This window comes from Cryptomeria japonica, chromosome 3 (genome assembly GCF_030272615.1).
Source record: "Cryptomeria japonica chromosome 3, Sugi_1.0, whole genome shotgun sequence".
Classification (NCBI taxonomy): domain Eukaryota; kingdom Viridiplantae; phylum Streptophyta; class Pinopsida; order Cupressales; family Cupressaceae; genus Cryptomeria; species Cryptomeria japonica.
The window spans coordinates 285,261,966-285,283,752 of record NC_081407.1 but is presented as its reverse complement, the minus strand read 5'-3'; the positions used below and the strand labels follow the sequence as shown (position 1 = coordinate 285,283,752).

General features: G+C 37.4%; 1 protein-coding gene across 6 annotated transcripts in view; it reads right to left on the bottom strand.

Moving 5' to 3' along the window:
* Nucleotides 1-21,497, bottom strand: part of LOC131029622 (E3 ubiquitin-protein ligase APD2) — a 36,030-nt gene extending 14,533 nt beyond the window's left edge. Inside the window, exons 1-6 of one of the 6 annotated variants that reach the window (XM_057960185.1) lie at nt 21,272-21,496; nt 20,783-21,040; nt 13,471-13,577; nt 13,140-13,262; nt 12,846-12,936; nt 1,984-2,058 (exon numbers count right to left, since the gene is read on the bottom strand). In XM_057960185.1, coding sequence (XP_057816168.1) covers nt 1,984-2,058; nt 12,846-12,936; nt 13,140-13,262; nt 13,471-13,563 — 382 coding nt within the window. In that variant the 5' untranslated portion in view covers nt 13,564-13,577; nt 20,783-21,040; nt 21,272-21,496. Of the gene's footprint in view, nt 1-1,983; nt 2,059-12,845; nt 12,937-13,139; nt 13,263-13,470; nt 13,578-20,782 lie in introns of all 6 variants that reach the window. The other 5 variants (XM_057960179.2, XM_057960181.1, XM_057960182.1 and 2 more) reach the window with 5 other exon arrangements.
* Between the last annotated feature and the right edge of the window lie 290 nt (nt 21,498-21,787).

Below are 21,787 nucleotides of genomic sequence, written 5' to 3'. Positions count from 1 at the left end.
ATGCTCTCAGCTAGTTTATGAGCATGCCCAAACATGTTCATCTTGTTGCAGCCAAGCACATTCTAAGGTACTTGCGAGGCACAGTTGGTTTTGGGCTGAAGTATCCACTTAACACTTCAATAACCTTGGAAGGTTATTCAGATGCAGACTGGGCTGGAAGTGTCAAAGACAGGGAAAGTACCTCTGGTATTTGCTTTAGCTTGGGATCCGCAGTGATCTCATGGGCTTGCAGAAAACAATCCTCAGTGGCATTGAGTATTGCTGAAGCTGAGTATATTGCAGCAAGTGTAGCTTCTAGAGAAGCTGTGTGGCTTCATAAGCTTCTTGCTAGGCTGTTTGGTCAGCCTTGGGATCCTGCAGTTATTCATTGTGATAATCAGAGTTGTATCAAAATGTCTATCAATCCAGTGTTTCATGACAAGTCAAAACATGTGGAAACCCATTATCATTTCATTCGGGATATGGTGCAAAGAGGTGCTATTCAGCTGAAGTACGTCAGCACTGATGAGCAGGTTGCAGATATCCTCACCAAGCCTCTATCCAAAGTGAAGTTTGTGTACTTCAGGGACAGACTTGGTATTGTGGAAAATGAAACCCTAATTGAGAGGGAGTCTCAATCTCAGTGATACATTTTGTTGTAAGATGGTATTGTAATCTTCTCAAGAAGAAGTGTAAATATTAACCATCCTCTGCGGGCAATGTAAGATGGTATTGTAATCTCCTCATGGAAAAGTATAATTATTAACCATCCTCTGCGGGCAATATAAGATGGTATTGTAATCTTCTCAGGGAGAAGTGTAATTGTTAACCATCCTTTGCGGGCAATGTAAGATGGTATTGTAATCTTCTCAAGGAGAAGTGTAATTATTGACCATCCTCTGTGAGCAATGTAAGATGGTAGAAAAGATCCTCTCCACCCTCTACGGGCAATGTAAGGTGGCTCCAGTCTATGCTTGTGTGCAAACTGGAAGATTATATTATGTAATTCCATTCTTTGCTTGTGTGCAAGATGGAAGATTATAGTTATGGTTCTCCTCCCTAATTAAGAGGGAGTGTTGATATTAATTAGGGAATGGCGGATTCCAATTGCCTTAGGCAACATTGGAATCCACCCAAAAGGGTTGGGCCCTTTCCCCAAACGTGTAGGGCAGAGCCCTATCCTCATGGCAACCTTAAACTTCGCCTCACAAGCCTAAAACACTCAACGTGTTGCTAATAGGGCTGACCCTACTTACAAGGCATTTAAGAAAACAAATATAATTAATTAAAGTTAATTATAAAGGAAGCCAACCTATCCAAAAGGGTTTCTCTCCTCATATAAGTAAAGGCAAGATCTCATCATTATTCATTCAATTCGATCTGCTTCTTCATTCATGTGAAACCTACATGCCTGCCTAATGCGAACTCCAAGGAAACACATGATATCTGCACTTACAGCAATCTGCCATTAGAAGGAGGTGCGAAATACATGACATCTGCAGCAACATACATCTGCCATTAGAAGGAGATGCGAAATCCATCATAAGGAGTCAGCGAATTCCTTGAAGGTCTGCAATCTAGGTTAAGGCAACATCAGCGTCCATCTCTCACATGACAGCAAGTGAATGTTGAAGGCAACCACCTCGATCTGCCATACCTCCAGTGACAGCAACATCTGAACCTACAAACACATGAGATAAGTGTTGTAATGTTTGCATAACTATAATCCATAATCAGATCTGAGGATCTTTTCTGGCTGGGTTTTTCCTCCTAGGAGGTTTTCCCAGGGTAATTGTGTCTTGTCTCTATTTCTTTATCTTTCTTTGTTGTGTTAAATCTGAAACTATAAATCTCTAATCTAATTAATCTAATCAGTAAATAAATTCTAATTTTCTGAGTTTTAGTTAATCTGAAAGTGTTAAAACTTAACATTTATGAGCAAGGTCATATCATATGACAGCAATTACTAAATACTAATGATACTTTGGATTTAGTGTTACATACCACTTACAGGTCTCCATAAACTGCAAGAATCTGGATTGGATGGATCACTAACCCAATTACTGAACTGAGCTGTTCCTGAAAACAAAAACAAAAAAGAAAGAAAAATCACTCCGTATGAAAATTTTAAAAAATTAGCATGCTATGTAAGTAAAGGATTTCTGCTGACAAAACTTATGGAAATTTATCTATTGTAGCTGTATGGTTACTTAGCCAATGGTTAAAGCATATGTATAGTAACTCAAACAATGGGTACGGTGTAAGAAAGCCTTGACCAATAAAAGTATGATTAATAGTTGACAAAATCTTATCCATTCAAGTAATATGTAAATCAAGATTTAAAAGCAACTCTTATTTATGAGTTTGTAGTCCACATTGAAAGCAGCTAGTGTTTAAGTGAAGAAAATTCAATGAGGGAATTGTTTCATCAATAGCTAACCTATGACTACTCTCAAGTTGTCAATCATAAGTGTTGGGAGTTATATAAACACCAAAGATATTGATCAGCTTGGGTCTATATATCAAAATTATCAGGAGCAAACATGCGAGTGCAGATCAGATATAAGTGTAACTTGATTCCCAAATATAGATTTAGGAATTTTGAAACTACACATTTTCATGCACACAAAGATGCAACTGCAAGAATATATAATGCAAATGCAGACAGACGAAACAATGACGATTCATTAAAGCCTTGATTCATAATTCGTAAACCACACTTACAATAATTATTGGAATGTGGATGTGTCTCTAAAAGTCAAATTGATTAACCCATAAATCATCAAATTTACAAGGACCAAACTTTAAAGACAATAAGTTAAATATCAAAATGAAAATTCAGTAATGAAAAGCTCCAAAGATCAATGGTATTGTAGCGTCCTAAAATTGCGACACTTGCAATTTCGACCGCATTTGGGTCTTCACGATGGCGATGCAACACTGAACCTGAATGGAGACCCCGAAACTTGTTCATGACACCAAAAACTACATTTTTCAGCACCCTGGCCTGATCCTCCTTGCACCCTGTTGTCCCTGGAGGTGGGACCATGGCGCCCAGCGCCCTGGTCCCTGGCCCTATTTTGGGCCCGGTCTCTTTTGGGGCTTCGGGTCTTTAAGTTTGCAAATTGGAAAATAATATTTCCTGGTCGGCCTAAGGTCGGGAAAATTAGTCTTTCAACCCTAATTGACAAGTATAAAAACTGCATTTCCTCTCTCATTTTGAAAAGGATGGAAAAAAGGCAAAAACGATATTCAAGCATTCAAGCATTTCTTCAAGCAATTGAGCATTCTAAATCTCCATTCAAGGCTAAGTGTTGCATTCAAGACAAGGATTCAACCATTGAAGAGGAGATCACTTACAACATACAACATACAACAACATTTACACCTTCGCATGTAAGAATACAAACATTCTTACAACAAGGTTGCAGGTACGCGGTTGTAATTGAAGATCTGGAATCCTTGTGCAGAGACGAACAGATCCCCCTTCGTTTCGCGGATTTTTCGGAGGACCGTGTGCACGCCGAGCGCCATCGTCCCATCAACTTTCGCTCAAATTTGCAGAACAGCACCGTCTCGACATTTTACTGCTAATTCCAGGTCCGCATCTTCATCCCATATTCCTATCTTTGTTTATAAGCGAATCTTTCCTACTTTACATGCATTCCTAGTTCAGTCTTTCTATCTACATTCTTTACAAAAGAGGGTATCCTTGATGTCTTAACCCTTGAAACTCATATAGAATCCAATCTTGCATTGTGTGGGATTGGATCTTGTGGGTTTCAACCCCTCTTTTGAATGTAAAGTCTCTCCTAAGTGAAAACCATCGACCCTAGTAACTCTCCCTTCTCTCTCCTTGGAGTTGGGGAGGGGAGAACGACTAGGGTTCGATTTTTCCGCTTTACAGGTATTCATCTCAATCTCCACCTTATACATCATCCAACTTGAAATCACTTAAGTTTGACGCAACCCAAATGATAGGAATCATTACTAGAAGCATGCTCAAAAGGTAAATTAGGTGTTAGTTATCCAACATAAAAATGTTTTCACTTTAGCTTCCATCTTCTGTTTGAAAACATAGCTATTTTCAGAAGACATGTCTAGTTTCCTTATTAAGGATTTACATCCTGCAACATTGAAGGCTTGTATTTGTAAATGTAGCACATCGTTTCCATGTTTAGCACTCACAGTCCTAGATTAGTTATGTGTCATATGGATAACAGGCTATGGGTTAAGGGTAACCTTAAAATTTATTGTTTGATCGCTTTGAACTATCATAGGCCTTGTGTCATATCTATGGAAATTTAGGGGGAGCCAAGATCAAAAACCTTATCAAACTTGCATCTTAGAAGAGGCAAGAAGGAAAATTGCTCAAGGTTGCAATACGTATACTCTGCATATGCACATCTTAATTATAGAGAAATCACCCTTTCAACTCCCTCTCTTATGTTAAAGAGGGCCTTATTTCCTTACATAAAAGATTTTATAAATGGGTAAGTGGTTACTAACTAATAGGATGAGAGGACACGAGTCACCATGGATATGATTGTGACCATTTGATCGCCTTTAGTAGATCTGAATCATGACCCTCAATGTCACGTCAAAGGTGATCATAACAATTTCTAGTCTCAAATGACCAAAAGCAGGGATAAACTTAAATTTATGGTTGGTGAGTCACCACAAAATTATTCTACGGTATAATAGTAAACATTATACATTATCAATATCCTTATCATCATGTGGTATGATTTTGTATTAAAATCTTTTAATAGGGGATATTCTATAGCATTTTATCCATGGGTGGATAGATGGTAGGAAGTAATACTTAATCAAATTCCCCATGGCTTCAATAAGATAGACAGTGTTTTTCTGGGGGGAGACAATAGGGTGTAGTTGGCGTTTAGTCCAGTTTAGTTTAGTCCAGCTCCATTGAACCCCCCTACTATAGAAAGCCCCCCCCCCCTCCACTAATTTATAGCAGTTGCGAATCTAACCTAACTCCCTTACTTCTCCGGGTTTGCATGCCCAGTCTTCTTATTGTTGGAGTTCTAGTTGACTATGCAGAGCTAAGCGAGTCTGGCTCAGGGATCAAACTAGGGAATCACTCAGCAGGGTGGGGGGCAATGAGGGCTGAATTAGAATGGAATGCACAGAACGGAAAAAGAAGAGAAAGCCAACTGAGTTCAAGCATTATTCCACATGTAATGATTGAGCACCGGAACACTTGCACTATTGATAGGGATAGGGCAAGTCAATTTATGCCTCTAGTGAAGTAAAAAATGCTGAGACCTCATGCAACTTGTTGGCTGAGGTGGTGATGGAGGGATGGGTGAAGAAAATTGTCCAAGTAGTGATGAACAATGCAGCTGCACTTGCATCAGTTGGTAAAATGCTACAGGAAAGATATTTGAAAACTTAGTTAGGTGAAGAATGTTGTTGAAGATGCAAGGAATGTCACAAAATACATCTACAACCACACGAGTCCTAAATCTCATGAGGGAACACTCTAATGCCAAAAAGCTCAAATGCTCAAGCATCACTTGATTTGCAACAAATTTCACCACCTTGTAGACAATCACTAAAAACTATTGCACAGCAATTACAAACTTGATACAAGAAACAAAAATATTCTAATGTATTCTAATGAAAATTTTACAATTTATGACATCAAACTTTATAATGTTACAATTTGGTAATTTTGTAAATGTCTAATATTTTAATTTTCTCATTTTCTTTTTTTAATTTCTAATTCAGTTTAACTTTTTCTGATTTCATTTTTATATGCTCTCCTATTTTAGTTGTCAAATTGTTGGTTAGGGTTTTGCTTTTGGTGGATGGAAATATAAACTCCATGGGATATCTGCATGAGGCCATTGACAAGGCCAAAGTAGTAATTCAGCATCTGCATGGGTGAAACAAATATGAACTTGTCTGACAGATTATTGATCAGGTAGAACAAAAAACTCCACCTACATATTCATGTTATTATCAACCATTTGAACCCTATGTTTTTCTTCTCTAGTTCATTCAAAGCAAATAAGGAGGTTATGGCTGTCCTTGACATGACACTGGACCACAATAAGAACCTTAGAGACATCATAAATGATGAGTTATAGGTCTATAAGGAGGTGGATGGGAGATTGTTTTGTTCACCTTTATTCATTTGTAGAAAAGTCTCTCTACAGCCAAGTTAAAAACGTTTAGGCTTTAACTTTCAAGTGCACTAAAATCCTTACAAAGTTATGCATGTTGTCCTTGCAAATTGTGGTCGGAAGATTTTGGTACAACACCTAATTTGCCCTTGTCATCCACATTTTGTCACAGCCTTATAGCACTTATGGTTGTGAGTGTGATTAAGTGTTTTTAAGGCCATTCACATAAAGAAGCACAATGGATTGACTAAAAAGCACTTGAATGACCTTCAATTGTGTGCAAAGAAGGTAAAGGAGAAAGAGACATACAAGGCACTCGATTTCAAAGACATCAATTCATATTCCAACTGGATTGTTGACAATGTGGAACCATTGACAACTAAAAATGGTATGGCTAATTAGGAGATGGGGCAGCAGAATGACAAGCAAAAGTGGAAACATAGGAGGAGGAAGGTCAGCTATCAGTGGAGGACTCATATTAAGTAATGGGTGTTGATTATTGGGAAATTGGCAGCCTCCTAGTAGGGGACATTACAATGAGGTACCTTGATTGGGATCTGAAAAATCTTTCTTCACACAAGTTACCTCAACGGTTGTCAAGCCAAATTCCTTTTTCTATAAATTTCTTCAATTAAGATATTAAAAAACATCTCTTTAATTGTTGGTTTGGTATCCACATGAAAGTCATTGAAAGCAGTGCATCTTGAGGTACATCAAAGATACCCATTCTTTGTGAATGGTGGGAATGGCATTCTATTCACAGGTTTCACTGATTTAGATTGGACTGCATTTATGTGATTTTTGATGCACCAACTTAGGTGGAACAAAAATGCTCCCCCTTCAAAGGGATTTGACTCCCCAAGGCTTCAATTGCCTAGTCAAGACTACCTAGATTTCCCTCAAAGGTTATATATTTGTTGCACAAGGGGTTTTCTGGTTTGTTCACCTACAAAATACAATAGATCAGATACAAAATATAGAGTTTCAATGATTTCCAAATAAAATCTAATCTAAACAAATCTAAAACCTATTCTAACCAAAATATAAAAAGATCAGAATGAATGAAAGGTGGGGAGAAGAGAGAGTGAGAATGTTCTAAATATTCTCCAAGAAAGCATCACACAACCATGTCTACACACTCCTTACACTCCTAGACTTCAATCCCTTACACCCCAATTCAAGTTTGATTATAAAAATGAACGACACATAATTAAAATTTCATAACAAATGTAAATCTTAAATTCTAATTTTTCAACATTTGGTTTGGAACTTATTTCACATAACTAATATACATATATAATCAAACTCTAAAAACTATAATAATTCGGTCTTGGGACTTTTGGGCCTTTTGAGTATGATAGTGGCCTCCATTTTGCTCCAAAGTAGCTAGAAATTTTGACCTCTAGAACTTGCCTTGAAGAATGTACCCACTTCAGATCCACACAAGAAGGCAAATTTGGTGACCTTTTAATGCTTCTGAGAAAAGAACCCCTCAAAGATTGAGAAGGCTCCAAGAATCTCTAAGAAAGCATCACACAACTGCCTAGGTGATAGCTAGATGAACACAACTTATACACCAAGATGATGTAATTTGAAGAGGAAAGAGTGAGAAGCATACAGAAACTAGGATGTCTAACATAAACTATGCAGAGATCAAATAAAAATATACACTACTTACAATATACATATGATAAAGCTTTGAATTTCCACAATTGTTTACAAGAAGAAAACTCATATAAACTATAATGATCCAAAAGTTATAGAATCACAGTTTCCAAATTAAAAAATAGAGAAAGAAATGTAGCCGATATCATATTGAACTCAAAAATAAAATTGTACAAATGTTCTGATAGCTTCTAGCTCTCAATTTTCGAACCCCTTTACAAACGCAATCAGCCTAAGTATATATCATAGTAAGTTCCCTTAGTTTTCCACAGTAAGTTTAATGATTGATTATAATAATGAATGCCATAGGTTTGCAAGGTACAAAGAATTGAATTAGTTAAATTCCTAATTCAATTCCCAAGGTGAAATCTGATCTACATTTCCCTGACAATTTGTCTTCATTTAATTAGGCCCCCACAACATCCACAACACAGAAATACTTTTTTTTCCTAGGATAATGACACCATATAGAGATAATGAAGTTGTTGATGGGTACAAAAAAGGCATTCCACAGAATCTTCTTAAATCCACAAGTGGTGGATAAGATTAAGACTGAATTTGGTAGGTTTGTCACAAGACGAGATCATAGTATTTGCAGTCTTCAAGACAAGTACAATATGGATGCTTATACATGGTATTACTGTTAATTTTAGGATCAGACTGATAACAGTAAGCAGAAAATAACAAATGAAACACACATAACACAGCAGTACCCTGGAAAACCTCCCTCTTGGAGGTGAAAAACCCAGCAACAAAAAATCTCAGATTATATTAATTAAACTCAGCAGCGGATTTACAATCTTGCTTCACACATGAAGCATACTTCAAATTAGGGCACACATTAGGCAGACTTATCTGAGATATACTCTGCTGTAAATACTTCAATGTTCTGAATGCTTGACCCAGATATGACTTGATGTCCCTAAGAATGAATTCACAAGCCCTAGTTGAAAGTTCGCCACCTCTAGACAAGGTTCACCAACCTTGAATGATAGTTCACCTGACTTAGCTGGACGTAAAGATGAATTCGCTGCCCAAGATTGTAGTTCGCTGACCTTATCCTTGAGTTCGCTGCCTTAAGGGAACACTTGGACAAATTCGCTGCTGTATCAGATTCGCAAAGGTGAAATGATGATTATGATTGCTGATTGTAACTTGTATATATATGTAATTACACTACCCAGATTGCATTAGGTCGGCCTTGTGCAATTTGTATTTACAATAACAATTTTGGCGCCCAAAATAGGACATGCTCAATATGAATTATAAGTTATATGTTTTGGGGCCAGACCAATATATGATATACAAGTTACATGGTTTAGGTCTTGCCCAATACTTATAGCAAGTTACAATTACAATTTATATGTTGCCGTCCACTTAAGGCCAGACCCAAACAGAATTTACATATGAAATTATGCCATCATTATGGCTAAGGCCGACAGGCCACTTAGTCATCATATGTACTAGGTCAGCCCTAGAAGGATCCGACCTAGCTACACATCAACACTCCCTCTTAGCTAGGGAGGATTCCTTCTCAATAATCAAGTCATATAGTGACAACCATCATGGCTACTCTCCAGAAAATGCAAATGAACACAACCACCATGGCTACTCCCAGAGGGTGGGTCCATCACGGCTACACCCATGGATGGGAAAACAAGTGAACACAAGTGCCCATCACGCAATCATAATGTCGTCATCTCAAAATGACGTTCACCATAGCTACTCCCAGAGGGTGAATAAGCACAAGTGTTAAAACATGACATCCACCATACCTACTCGCAGAGGGTGGTTCCACCATGCCTACTCACAGAGGGTGGAAAAGGGCTTTCACCTCAAACTTCTCCCAGAGAAGAGTGCATTACCACCATGCCTACTCGCAAAGGGCAAAACAAGGGCTTTCACCTCAAACTTCTCTTGCAGAGAAGAATGCATTAACAAGGGTTTGCACCTCGAACTTCTCCCTCATAGAGATGAACTCATTAACAAGGGATTGCACCTCAAACTTCTCCCTCACAGAGAAGAACTCATTAACAAGGGTTTTCACCTCAAATTTCTCCATCACAAAGAAAAATGCATTAACCAAATCTTCATGATGACGTGGCTCCCTCTGAAGCTAGAATGTCAGGCTCCCTCTGAAGCTGAAAACTGATATTTCCTCCTAGAACAAGAACCCTTCCAAGTTGACATTTGACATCGGCTCCTCTAGAGGTGTCCCTATGTCAACTTCTACAGAAGAAGCGAGAGGAGTAGACCTAGATTTGCACTCTCGAGCAATGTGGCCATACTTGTCACACCTAAAACATTGAATGTGAGATAAGTCCTTTTTCGGAACAGGATTTGGACCTCTATCTCTATCCCTCTTTCTTCTTTTGCCTCTTTCCATAGAAGTATGTGTAGCAAGGACTTGATTTTCCACATCATAATGATTATGCTCAATTCCTCTTGATATCAACCTTGACTCTTCTTGAATACAATCAGCACGAAGGCGAACAAATTTGGGACATTTGGATTTCCCACTTATGCCTTGGATAAATGGCTCCCAAGAGTGAGGAAGGCCATTCAACACTAGCATGACAAGATCCTTGTCCACAACTTCATCTCCAATGGCGCTAAGATGATCTCTCAATTATGCAATCTTCATGAAGAAAGATATGACTGATTCTCCCTTTGCCATCTTGACTTGGTGAAGTTGTTGTCTCAATGCAAGTGCTCTACTTGTGGTGTTGATTTCATACATCCCTTCCAATGTCTTGAACATATCTCTGGCTGAAGACATCTTGGAGATGATAGGAACAAGATGATCCTTCACGGAGTCAATCGGGATCTCCTTGGCTTTGACTGTATTCTTCTTGAATTGGAGTTTCTCTTCTTGATCTTCAAGTTCAGGCTAATCTTTTCCTTCTACAAAATGAAGTAGATCATTCTCTTCAAGTGCAATAACGACTCTAACCTTCCACGATGTGAAGTTCAAAGCTCCATCAAGTCTATCTTCGACCTTTAAACCGGTCACCATCTTCAATGTTGGAAATGGCATGAAGAATGTGAAGTAGGAGCGTTGCTATCAGAAAGTCTGATCACAACTGAATCAACCTTAGCTCTGATACCATGTTAATTTTAGGATCAAACTGATAATAGTAAGCAAAAAATAACAAATGAAACACACATAACACAGCAGTACCCTGGAAAACCTCCCTCTTGGAGGTGAAAAACCCAGCAACAAAAAATCTTAGATTATATTAATAAACTCAGCAGCAGATTTACAATCTTGCTTCACACATGAAGCATACTTCAAATTAGGGCACACATTAGGCAGACTTATCTGAGATATACTCTGCTGTTAATACTTCAATGTTCTGAATGCTTGACCCGGATATGACTTGATGTCCCTAAGAATGAATTCACAAGCCCTAGTTGAAAGTTCGCCACCTCTAGACAAGGTTCGCCAACCTTGAATGATAGTTCGCCTGACTTAGCTGGAGGTAAAGATGAATTTGCTGCCCAAGATTGTAGTTCGCTGACCTTATCCTTGAGTTCGCTGCCGTATCAGATTCGCAGAGGTGAAATGATGATTATGATTGCTTATTGTAGCTTGTATATATATGTAATTACACTACCCAGATTGCACTAGGTCGGCCTTGTGCAATTTGTATTTACAATAACAATTTTGGCGCCCAAAATAGGACATGCCCAATATGAATTATAAGTTATATGTTTTGGGGCCAGACCAATATATGATATACAAGTTACATGGTTTAGGTCTTGCCCAATACTTATAGCAAGTTACAATTACAAGTTATATGTTGCTGCCCACTTAGGGCCAGACCCAAACAGAATTTACATATAAAATTATGCCTTCATTATGGCTAAGGCCGACAGGCCACTTAACCATCATATGTACTAGGTCGTCCCTAGAAGAATCTGACCTAGCTACACATCAACAGTTACTTCCATGTGCAAAGTTATATGTTCCCTCAACCTCTTGCAATCAAAATTATTCACAAATAAGCATTTCTAATTTTAATTTTAACATTTGTAGCATTCCTTCACAATTTTAAGTTGTATTGACTTTCTCCAATTTCAATAGGTTGCAAGTTCTTCTTTCGCCTAGCAGAATTGAACTGCACACTCCTTTATACACTCAACTAAGCACAACCAGTTGGCTGCAAAAAAAAAAGATTTGGTCTACATCCATTCCAACTTGCACCTCCTAGAACATAAGGAAATTGACTACAAGGGCTGGTGAAGAATTGGGATATAGCCCCTACAAGTGCCAACTTGCATGAATCAATTTTAGAGCTTGCCAAAGTCAATATAGATGATGACAAGGCTCCTATGTTCATGTATCCAGTGGGAGTGGCACTACGGTTGCTTGTAGTTCAAACCACGTTGAACCAAGTGATGAATTAGATCTAGATGCTTTTGATAGAGAGGAAGATACAATTTTTTAATTGTATTTACTGTTTTCAAGTTTTGTAATGATTTGACATATAGATATGCACTGAATTAGGAAAAATGTGTTTTCAATTCTACTATTTAACTTGTTTTTAGTATCAAGTATCAAACATGTTATTAAAATTTGTAGTCACTAGTGTACATTTTTTTGTATATTCACACACACACAGCCATACCTGCACCCAAGAATTTTTTTTGCCATACTGGCACACCTGAACCCAAAACTTGGCTCTGTTCTTGTACCCCTACTAGAAACATAGTTCTCCACCTTTGTGTCTATCTCTAATACATCTTTGGATTATAAACTTTGATGTGGCAAATGCTATATAATCACAAAATTTTGCAACAGAATTTTATATTTTTATTGTTTGCATCATCAATGTGTGAAATGTTAAAATTATATGTTAAATTTCTTCACAAGATATATGAAAATTGAGAGAAGAAGTTAACTTGATCAAAGAAAATGCCTAAAAATCAACAAACTAATTACAAACTTTGCATGCCAAAATATTCTTCATATGACACAAGGTGGATTGACATTTTGAAGCAAACTCAAACTTTATAAAAGGTTAAAATTTTATGTGAAAAAATCACCTTTTGCAACAATTATGAACAAGCTGGATGTGGAAGGTAACTTGTATACCATATTTACTTCAGATCGTTGGTTTAGCCAAAAGGCCCATTCCTAACCTTGCAAAAAGTGATAAGAAAACACAATTAACTTTACATTTAGCATCAGAACATGTCAATTCTAGCCATCATTTTTTTCTAAGAACAATTCTCTATTACAACTCATATAGAAGATATGTTCATATCTCGAAACAACTATATCCGTCCACATAATTTTTTGATCTTTGTAATATAAACCAAAAGGGTTTGAAGTTTTGCCTTATGATGATTTCCTGAAACCATAACATTATGTTCCGCAGTCCATTCTTTTGTTTTATTCAATAAAGGTTTATTTTCAAAAAGATAAAGGCGGAGTCCTGGAACTTGATCAATATTTCTCACCTATATAAATCCAAAATAAAAAGTCAACTTTTATGTTCAAGAAACTAAAAGAGAAATGCATGAGTTATCAAGAGACCCTTGTACCAAATTGACTATTTCTGAGAGCATAAATGTATTTTAGAAATAAGAAATATGCTTACCTAAACAAATATGCAAGATTAGTAAAATAATTACTGATATATATCATATAAACATCACAAAGACTTACTAATATGCTCTCAACAAGCTGTTCGTTTGCTTTTAATAAATAGGAAGAGTTGAGTCCAACTTCCATTTTCTTAGAGCCATATGCATCAAACATCAACCAAAATGATCCTGAAAATCATTCAAAAAAGAGAGATTTACCATGACATTGTACTGGACAGCTAATAATAAATCAAATTATGTGCTAATACAAACTTAATATAACAAAAATAACTGCTCTTTGTAAAGAGTAGCGTTGTGACATTTTCACACATCGCCCCATTGCAAATGGGGACCCCCTATTTTTTCGCTTTCTAGGTTAGTTGTCTTAGTTTAGTCATCTGGCTTGGCAGTAGTTTTAGTGTTCTCAACCTTTTACTTGAGTAGGTGCAATGCCTCTGATTGTCAGGAAGTGATCAAGTCATGTCTATCTCTTTCAGTTGGAATGAGGTCAATTTAGCTCTCATTGTCTTGGTGATGAGCAATTTGGGATGATCATTTCATTTGATCATCACCATGCAGTTTTCAAGTTCTAGGATGGGAATGTTGAGTTTAAGTGTGGAGGACAGTCAGATGAAGTGAAATGCTTGGTCAGAGGGTAGTCAGTACATAAGTAATAATGAAGAAGCCTTGTTGATGATGAGGTTACTTTTATGAGATGAATGGAGAACTCTTGAAGTGGATGAAGTGATACAATCAGAAAAATGGGACAACTCAGGTTATTTCCAGTGACCCCCCAAATCCACGAACTTGCTTCATCTTCACTTCCAGTTGGTGCCTAGATCCCCGGCCAGCTTTTTGGAGTCACTTCCACTGACCCTCCAAAAGTCCGACCACCTTGGGATAATTTCCAGTTGGCTATCAAAAGCCCAGCTAGGACGAGCATGTCCTTCTACTTGATGAGATCAACACTTGTTGAGGTAAATACTTAATGTTTTGAAGGACGATGTTGCTTCAGATTGGTAAAGTCTGCTAAGTAAGAGTGGAAACGCCTTAAATAGTTCATTGAGCAAGTTATATTGATACTTTGGAGTCACTTCCAGTGACCCTCCAAAAGCATGACCAGCTGATGAACACTTCCACTTACCCTCAAAATCCACGATTAGCTAATGAGGACTTCCAGTTGTCCCCAAAATCCATGACCAAGCATATAGCATTTCCACTTGAGGTCCAAAACCCCGACCTGCTCTAAACCACTGCCAGTGCCCCCCAAAAAGTCCAGCCATCAGTCATCATTTCCACTTGGCCATGAAAAGCCTGGCCATGTTGCACTGTCAGCGGCCCCTCAAAACCCCAGCCCACTCTAGGATATTTCCAGTGGCTTCCCAAATCCACGGCTTAGGTAGGTAATGAATAACAGCAAGTTTGTAGACCACTTGATGGAATCCAAAAAATCAGAACTACAAAAGGTGGAGTCTCGGACATAAAATCTATAAAAATCAGACATGGAGTCTCAGACCTAAAATCAGATAAATCAGTCCTAATTCATTAACCTGAGTGGCAGATGTAAACTTTTCAGACTGAGGAATTTGATTGATTTTGTAAAATTAGTAATTATTTCTTTCAGCTTGCGACATAATAATGTGTCATTTGCCTCTTGCAGGTCTGATTGCAAGTGAAGGTGAAGTCGTGGTAACATCACCAGGGCAAGGGTCAGCACAATTCGAGGTTGAACCAAATCGCAACCGAAACCAAGAGCAATCAGGTTGCAAAGAGAATTGAATGCTGTAAGGGAGGAATATGGATGGTTGTGAAGCAGATTTACAAGTCATTGGTGATGCTGTTTAAAATCTTCATTCAAGAAGTTATGTATGAAGGGAGATGGAAAGAAAGATGAAGAACTTGACGAAGTAAAGAGCTATATAACAACAGGAAGAGAAGGACGTCACATCATGGAGACATCAAAGAAAGACGCTACAAGGCAAAGAGTAAAGATCAATATCAAAAGGGGAACATACAACTATCTTGAATTTCCTCCGGAAATCCAAGAATCATTGCCAATATAGCAAGAAAGTAATCCAAGATGGAGGCTTCAAGTGAAAGTGATCAATTCAAGCAAGATGATGCAATTTGGGAACACCTTCAACCATCATCTCATTCCCTCCATCATCACTACAGGCACTTGGAAATGTTGAGTATCAAGAGATATGCCTCAATCACAAACACTTGTGACGAGTTACAAGGAGCAAGTCGCTGAGGGGGCGTTGAGGTCATCACCTATCTATTCGCATCATTCCAAGTCAAGGCATCTAGATTCAATGCACCTGAGTCATCCAATGAGGCAAATAGCTACCACATGTGGGCACAAAGTCCAATGTACCTAACCCCATCATTCATTGGTCAATAATTCAAGGAAGGAAATGTGTCCTGTTTATTGTAATTTTATCATTGGACAAGCATTAAATGTTATGTAATGGGTCTAACAAACCCTAATTAGGGTTTATATCTTTCAATCTTGGTCACTAATGAGGATTTGATCTTGGCCATTCAATTGTAATGAGAGCACTATAAAAGGCTCCACTCTCTCATTTGTAAAAGTTAACAATTCAATAGCAGGTAGCTAGAGTAGGGTAGGAAAAAAGGAGATTGTTGCCAAGACTTTGTTGCAAGAAGCATGTTATTTTTATTGAAGATATGGTGAATTTCATGTGTTGATTCAACATTTGCATGGTTTCTACTTCTCAATTATTTTCATGTTGGTTAGATGGATGGAAGTTACTGTGAATGATTAGTGGAGAAACCCGCATGTTAATACTACTAGTATTTTGCTGATTGTAAAGTACCTTGCATGGTCAATTGAACTCTCTACATAAGCTTAACTTTGATTGCTACTCACTCATTGATATGCATTACATTGATGGTGTCTATGTCATTGGTAGTGATTTGAACATCATTTTGCTCTCCTTAGAAGATCACACCAACTTTACTTAGTTGTTCCTTGCATGGCGAAACAAAGCATGGTTGAATTTCACTAAATCATTCATAGTCTCTTACATTCTTAGACCCCCTAGACCCTATCTCTTTTGCCTTTTGTTTTAAAACCAACTTAACTTCCACATTCCAGCAGCATTCAAGCAAGAGTTCAAGTAAAACATAAGTCCCCCTTGTGATTCCAGCAATATCACATCAAACAATTAAGCTATCTACACATCAAAACCTGACAATAGAAACCTTGGAGTTGTCTTCGTTGATCAAATAACTTAGCATCCGAGGAGATTTCGGTCAAGAGAGGATAGAGTACCTTTGATATTTTATTATGAAGTGCATAAAAAACACATCAACAAGTAGTTTCTAGTTATTTGTGATAATTAGAGAATATATATTAAGTATATAACAATCATGAACACTCCAAGCAGCTGTAAATTGAAAGAGTTATTTCCAATTTAAATTAAACAAAGTGGCATTTATAACTAAGAGCTAGGAGATAATCTAATGCTTGTATCAAAGATTCAAATGCCATTATATTATTATAAAATACAAAACAACCCTCAGCTTTGTACAAGAAAGGTAGACAACAAATCAGAGGAGGTCAATGATTTGGTCGATTTAGAGCCACAAACACAACCTTCAATGTTGAGCAAGGTGCAACGAAGTGCAAGGACTAGAACCTCTCCCCAAGTTTCCACTAGACCAAGGAAGACGACGATAAAAAAATTTGTAATATGCAAATTATGAATTATGATGATGATTTTCAAAGGCAATCATCATAAATTCATAATAGTTGGCAGCTAACTATTGTATCAAGATTCCACATGATGATGCAATTTTGTACTCAATTTGTATTCAAATGAATCAAATTGGATAGAAAATACTTTTATAATCATTTATATACTCATAGGATATATTTTGTCATTAGAAGTTTGCAAAAACAATGTGTTTTTAAAGAAATTTAAGCAATTTTTTAAGTTGCAGAGTCCAAATTTTGGGTCTGCCAAGTTTTTGCTGAGTCTGAATCTACCAACTATGGTTCTACTAGTGTTATTATTTAAGGCTTTTATCCTCTTTCTAGGCCATGGCCCCAATAGAAGCCCTACTAAACTATCTAAAAGTACTAATATCGTGCAAAAAAATTATAGATGGATAGAAAAATCATGCATTTTTCCAATGTAATTATAAGACTTCAATATTTAACCCAATAATACAATTGGGTTATATTTGGAAATATAACATATTGGTTAGAATTATAAGAGAAAGGTGACCTGTAAGATTAGAAGTGCTTAAAGTACTTGTTTGTTAGCAAGATTCTCTTACTTAGTACTTATTACTAAATTACACAAAGAAACTATTATTAGCATTAATGACTATTCATTGATTAGAAGTGATATTACATCTCTCCATGTGATTGTGTGAGTGCTTCTTCAATAATTAATTTTTCCTTTTATATCATAATTTATAGAAAATTATATATTGGCCTGTCCAAAATCCTTTATGTATTATGATAACTATAAACAATTTTTTTCCCCTCCCGGATAATGAGGTAAGCAAGAACAAAACTAAGCAAAAGGTTGCTTTGTGAATTATGCTCAAGGAAGGATTCTCAGAACTCAATTTTGATGGTTGGTGTGTTGCAACTTGCAAGGTAACCTAGGCTAGGCAGGTGTTGGGAGTGATGGTTTGGTCACCCTTGGGCTAATTTGTCAAAGGGGGCTTTTTCTTTCTAAGCAATAAAATGAATAATGAAGCAAAGGCCTGAATCTTTTTGGAAGGCCTCAAGATGGCAACTTCATTTTCATGTAACAATTTAGAGGTTGAAGGTGACTTTTGTTGAGTCATTTGTAGGGTGAATAGCAATTCGGTGCTAGAATGGAAGCTATGGAATATCCTAGAGGAAACTTCAATCGCTCCTCCCTTCAATACATTTGCTCTAATAATTGTTATAGGAAGGGAACCTAATTGCAAACCTCCTCCCTAATGAGGGATAGAGCATCTCTTGTTTTCAGCAAAGGGTAGTGATTCACCCAATGAATGCAAGATATCTAACTTGTTGATATAGGATTTTACAACCCCAAAAATATTGTGGAACCAACTTTTAGATCTCCATTTTTTAAGAAATTGGTGTGTATTGTAATGAATGGGCAAGGGGGATGGTGGCCACTACCAACATGTGAAGACTTTGCACATATCATCTCATTGCCAATTTTATAGCACTCACTTGGCAATTATGAGAAACTCTTTTAAAAGCTCACTGATCCCTATCTGGCAATGCATTCTTGGCTATCATTGTTTTGGTTTTTTCTTTTATTGTCTCATACATAGTATGATGGAATCCAAAAGGCTCTTGCTTCAACATTGCACCTCTAGTAGGGACTCCACTTATTTGGGGCTATTTACAATCACCACTTCCACAATACCTTTTGCATCCTAGACGAGATGACCCTAAATTTTGTAAAGATTGTCTTGGGAGAAAAGGATCTTTCTAACAATAAAGCTCTACACCCCTAGGCCTCCATAGTTATTTACTTAAAGTTGAAATTGAGCTATAGATTCTAAGTAGGATCATCCCAAATGATGAGGTGAATACTCAAGGGTCCAATTGTGAGTCAAGCTCTCCTATAGGAGATTTGGCCCCCATTCTCCTACAACAAATTGAAGAGATTCTCAAACTCGGCCAAGTTTCCATGCCTTTGCTGAAGAATCTTTCAAATGTGGCCCTATTTTATCAGAATCTAGCTTTATATATTGATAATCTGAGAATAATTTTAAGGGATGGTAGCTAGAAATTTCGAAGTGCCTTAACCCTCCCAATGTTATCCATCACCAGCATAGTAAGAGCTAAACATCACCCTTTTTTGGAGCCTAGGACTAAAGTCATAGTCTCTCTTTCTGGCTGTTGTACTTGTAAGGAAAGCTTAGTGTGGAAAACACTCTCCTAACATCAATTCAGAGGGGAATTAAGCAAATGTGTCTTTAAATTCAAATCATAAATCATCAAGATGTGCACTAATGAATAAACAGAATAAACACAAAATTATAACATAGAATGGACACCAGATTTACGTGGGAAAACCCTTACGGGTGAAAAACCCACCACCAAAGAAAGATCACTTTATTCATAGTAAACAAAAGATTACAATAAAGTTCTTGATTCCTCCTTCACAAGTATTCGTTCTCAGACTTTCAGATCAACTTCACAAGACAGAACATTACAATCATTCAATCAACAAGATAACAACCACACAGAGCCCCTTGTATCACTGTACACATTGAGTTCCTATAAATCTCCAACAAGTACAGTTCAACCGTCCAGTTTGTTCAACCGTCGGGTAGCCCAAGCGTCGACCACTCTAGGTTCATGGGATTACATTATCCCACATTCGTCCGGATCACAAGTCGTTAGGCATTAAACTACAAGAGCTCAACTCCTTTAACTGTTCCCGAGAGAAATTTTTGACCGCTGACCCGTTTGAACACCCATGGCCTCCAAACACTCATCGGCACAACTCCCACGAACTTAGACCGACAGGAAATCATCAGCCTAACCCCTTGCATCGGCATAGCACTCTCCGACAAGTCAAGTCACACTGACATGATCTCCATTGGCCTGACCCCACCGACATGATCTCCATTGGCCTGACTCCTTGCATCGGCATAACACTTTCCGACCAGCCAAGTCACACCGACATGATCTCCATCGGCCTGACTCCTTGCATCGGCATAACACTTTCCGACCATCCAAGTCACACCAACATGATCTCCATCGACCTGACTACGGTTAGATTACACCAAAAAGTACAAAAGGGAAAACCAGTTTGAACAGATCTAGACCAGGATGAAGCTTATCACGTCAAGTGAATTCGAGGCACAAAATCCAACAGTACTCAGCTCATGACGGAACTGGTATTATATAATTTTATTTGGGAATCGGTATGTTGTTGCTTCACACTGTTATGCACCCTAAAAATTTTAGCAGAAGCTTTTCTGTAACAGAATGGCCCCCGATAAAACCCACTCTAATCAAGCAAAACAAAATTGAGAAAAATATATATAATTTTTCAAATAAATGTTTAGATCAATACCAGAAAATAAATCTAATTTTTACTTGAACGACATATTATCTAACATGATCTGTTTTCAAATTCATACACAGATTTTGCCAAAAGAGGCATTCTTACTTTAAAGATAGATGCTCTCTTACTAGACGCTATATATATATATATAGCTTCTGTGCAAATATAGAATTATAGTTACTTCAATGTAACATATAACTTTTAGTAATGGAATCTGAAAAAAGGTTTAATTATATAATTTCACAGACATTAAAAAGAGTGCGTTTTTTCCAGACACTGAAAAAGCTTTTAAATAAAGCGTGGTATAAAATTGCTAATATCCTCACTTACCAAATATCGCAAAGAGGGGGAGAACAACAACAACGGCAATCCAGAAATCTCTAGAAGTAGGCTCGTGCGGCTCAAGAACTGGCGCCCTATTCTCCCTCGAGTAATAATCGCGCCTCCTCCATCCCGAATTATTCCTTCTTCTAGAGGCAGAAGAACTGATGAGGGTTGAGGAGCCCTCTGTACTGAATGCCGACCTTCCGCTAGAGAACGCTCCGCCTGAGCCAGCTGAACTGAATGCCGACCCTCCGCCAGAGCCCCCTGCTTTTTTAGCTCCCATAATTTTCAAGAAACAAAAATAAGAATGGTTTTTGTCTTCTTTGCTATCAAAACAAATAGCAGAAAACACAGGATTGTAGAAAATTGAGATGAATGCGTCAACCGTTAGCTGTTCTTTAAACTAGTTTTTCTTATTATGAGTACCTCCCTCCCTTCCTCAGAAGACAGAAGGAGCAGACTATGAAGATTAGTAGGAAGGAAATAGGAACGGACCATGAAGATTAATAGGAAGGCGGTAGGAAGCAGACTCTAAAAATTGGAAAAAGCTGGCTCCAGCTCACAATTATGGGGTCGTTTTTCTAATTACCAGCAATCGAGCTCCAGAAGATTTAAATTAATCTATGCTTTCTTAGGCTGTACTCTAGTAGGCACTATGTTCTTTCGTCAAGTTGAAAGCTACTTTACCTTGCTTCCAAAAAGTCAGTTCTTTGCTTACAACAATCACTCTCAGATTACATATAAATTGCAAGAATCTTGGATAAAATATATTGTGATTTATACTGTTGATCACACACTTAAAATGACAAAACAATAAAGTCACTTTGTTGCATTAAAATCAAATTGAGAGTGACAAGGAACAATGGTTGATTCATAAGAAAATTGAAAATTTGTATTGAGGAGTGAGTAGTTTTATGGTTGATTCATAAGAAAATTGAAAATTTGTATTGAGGAGTGAGTAGTTTTATGTCATTTTTTATATCAAACAATATCTTTATTATTTACTTACTT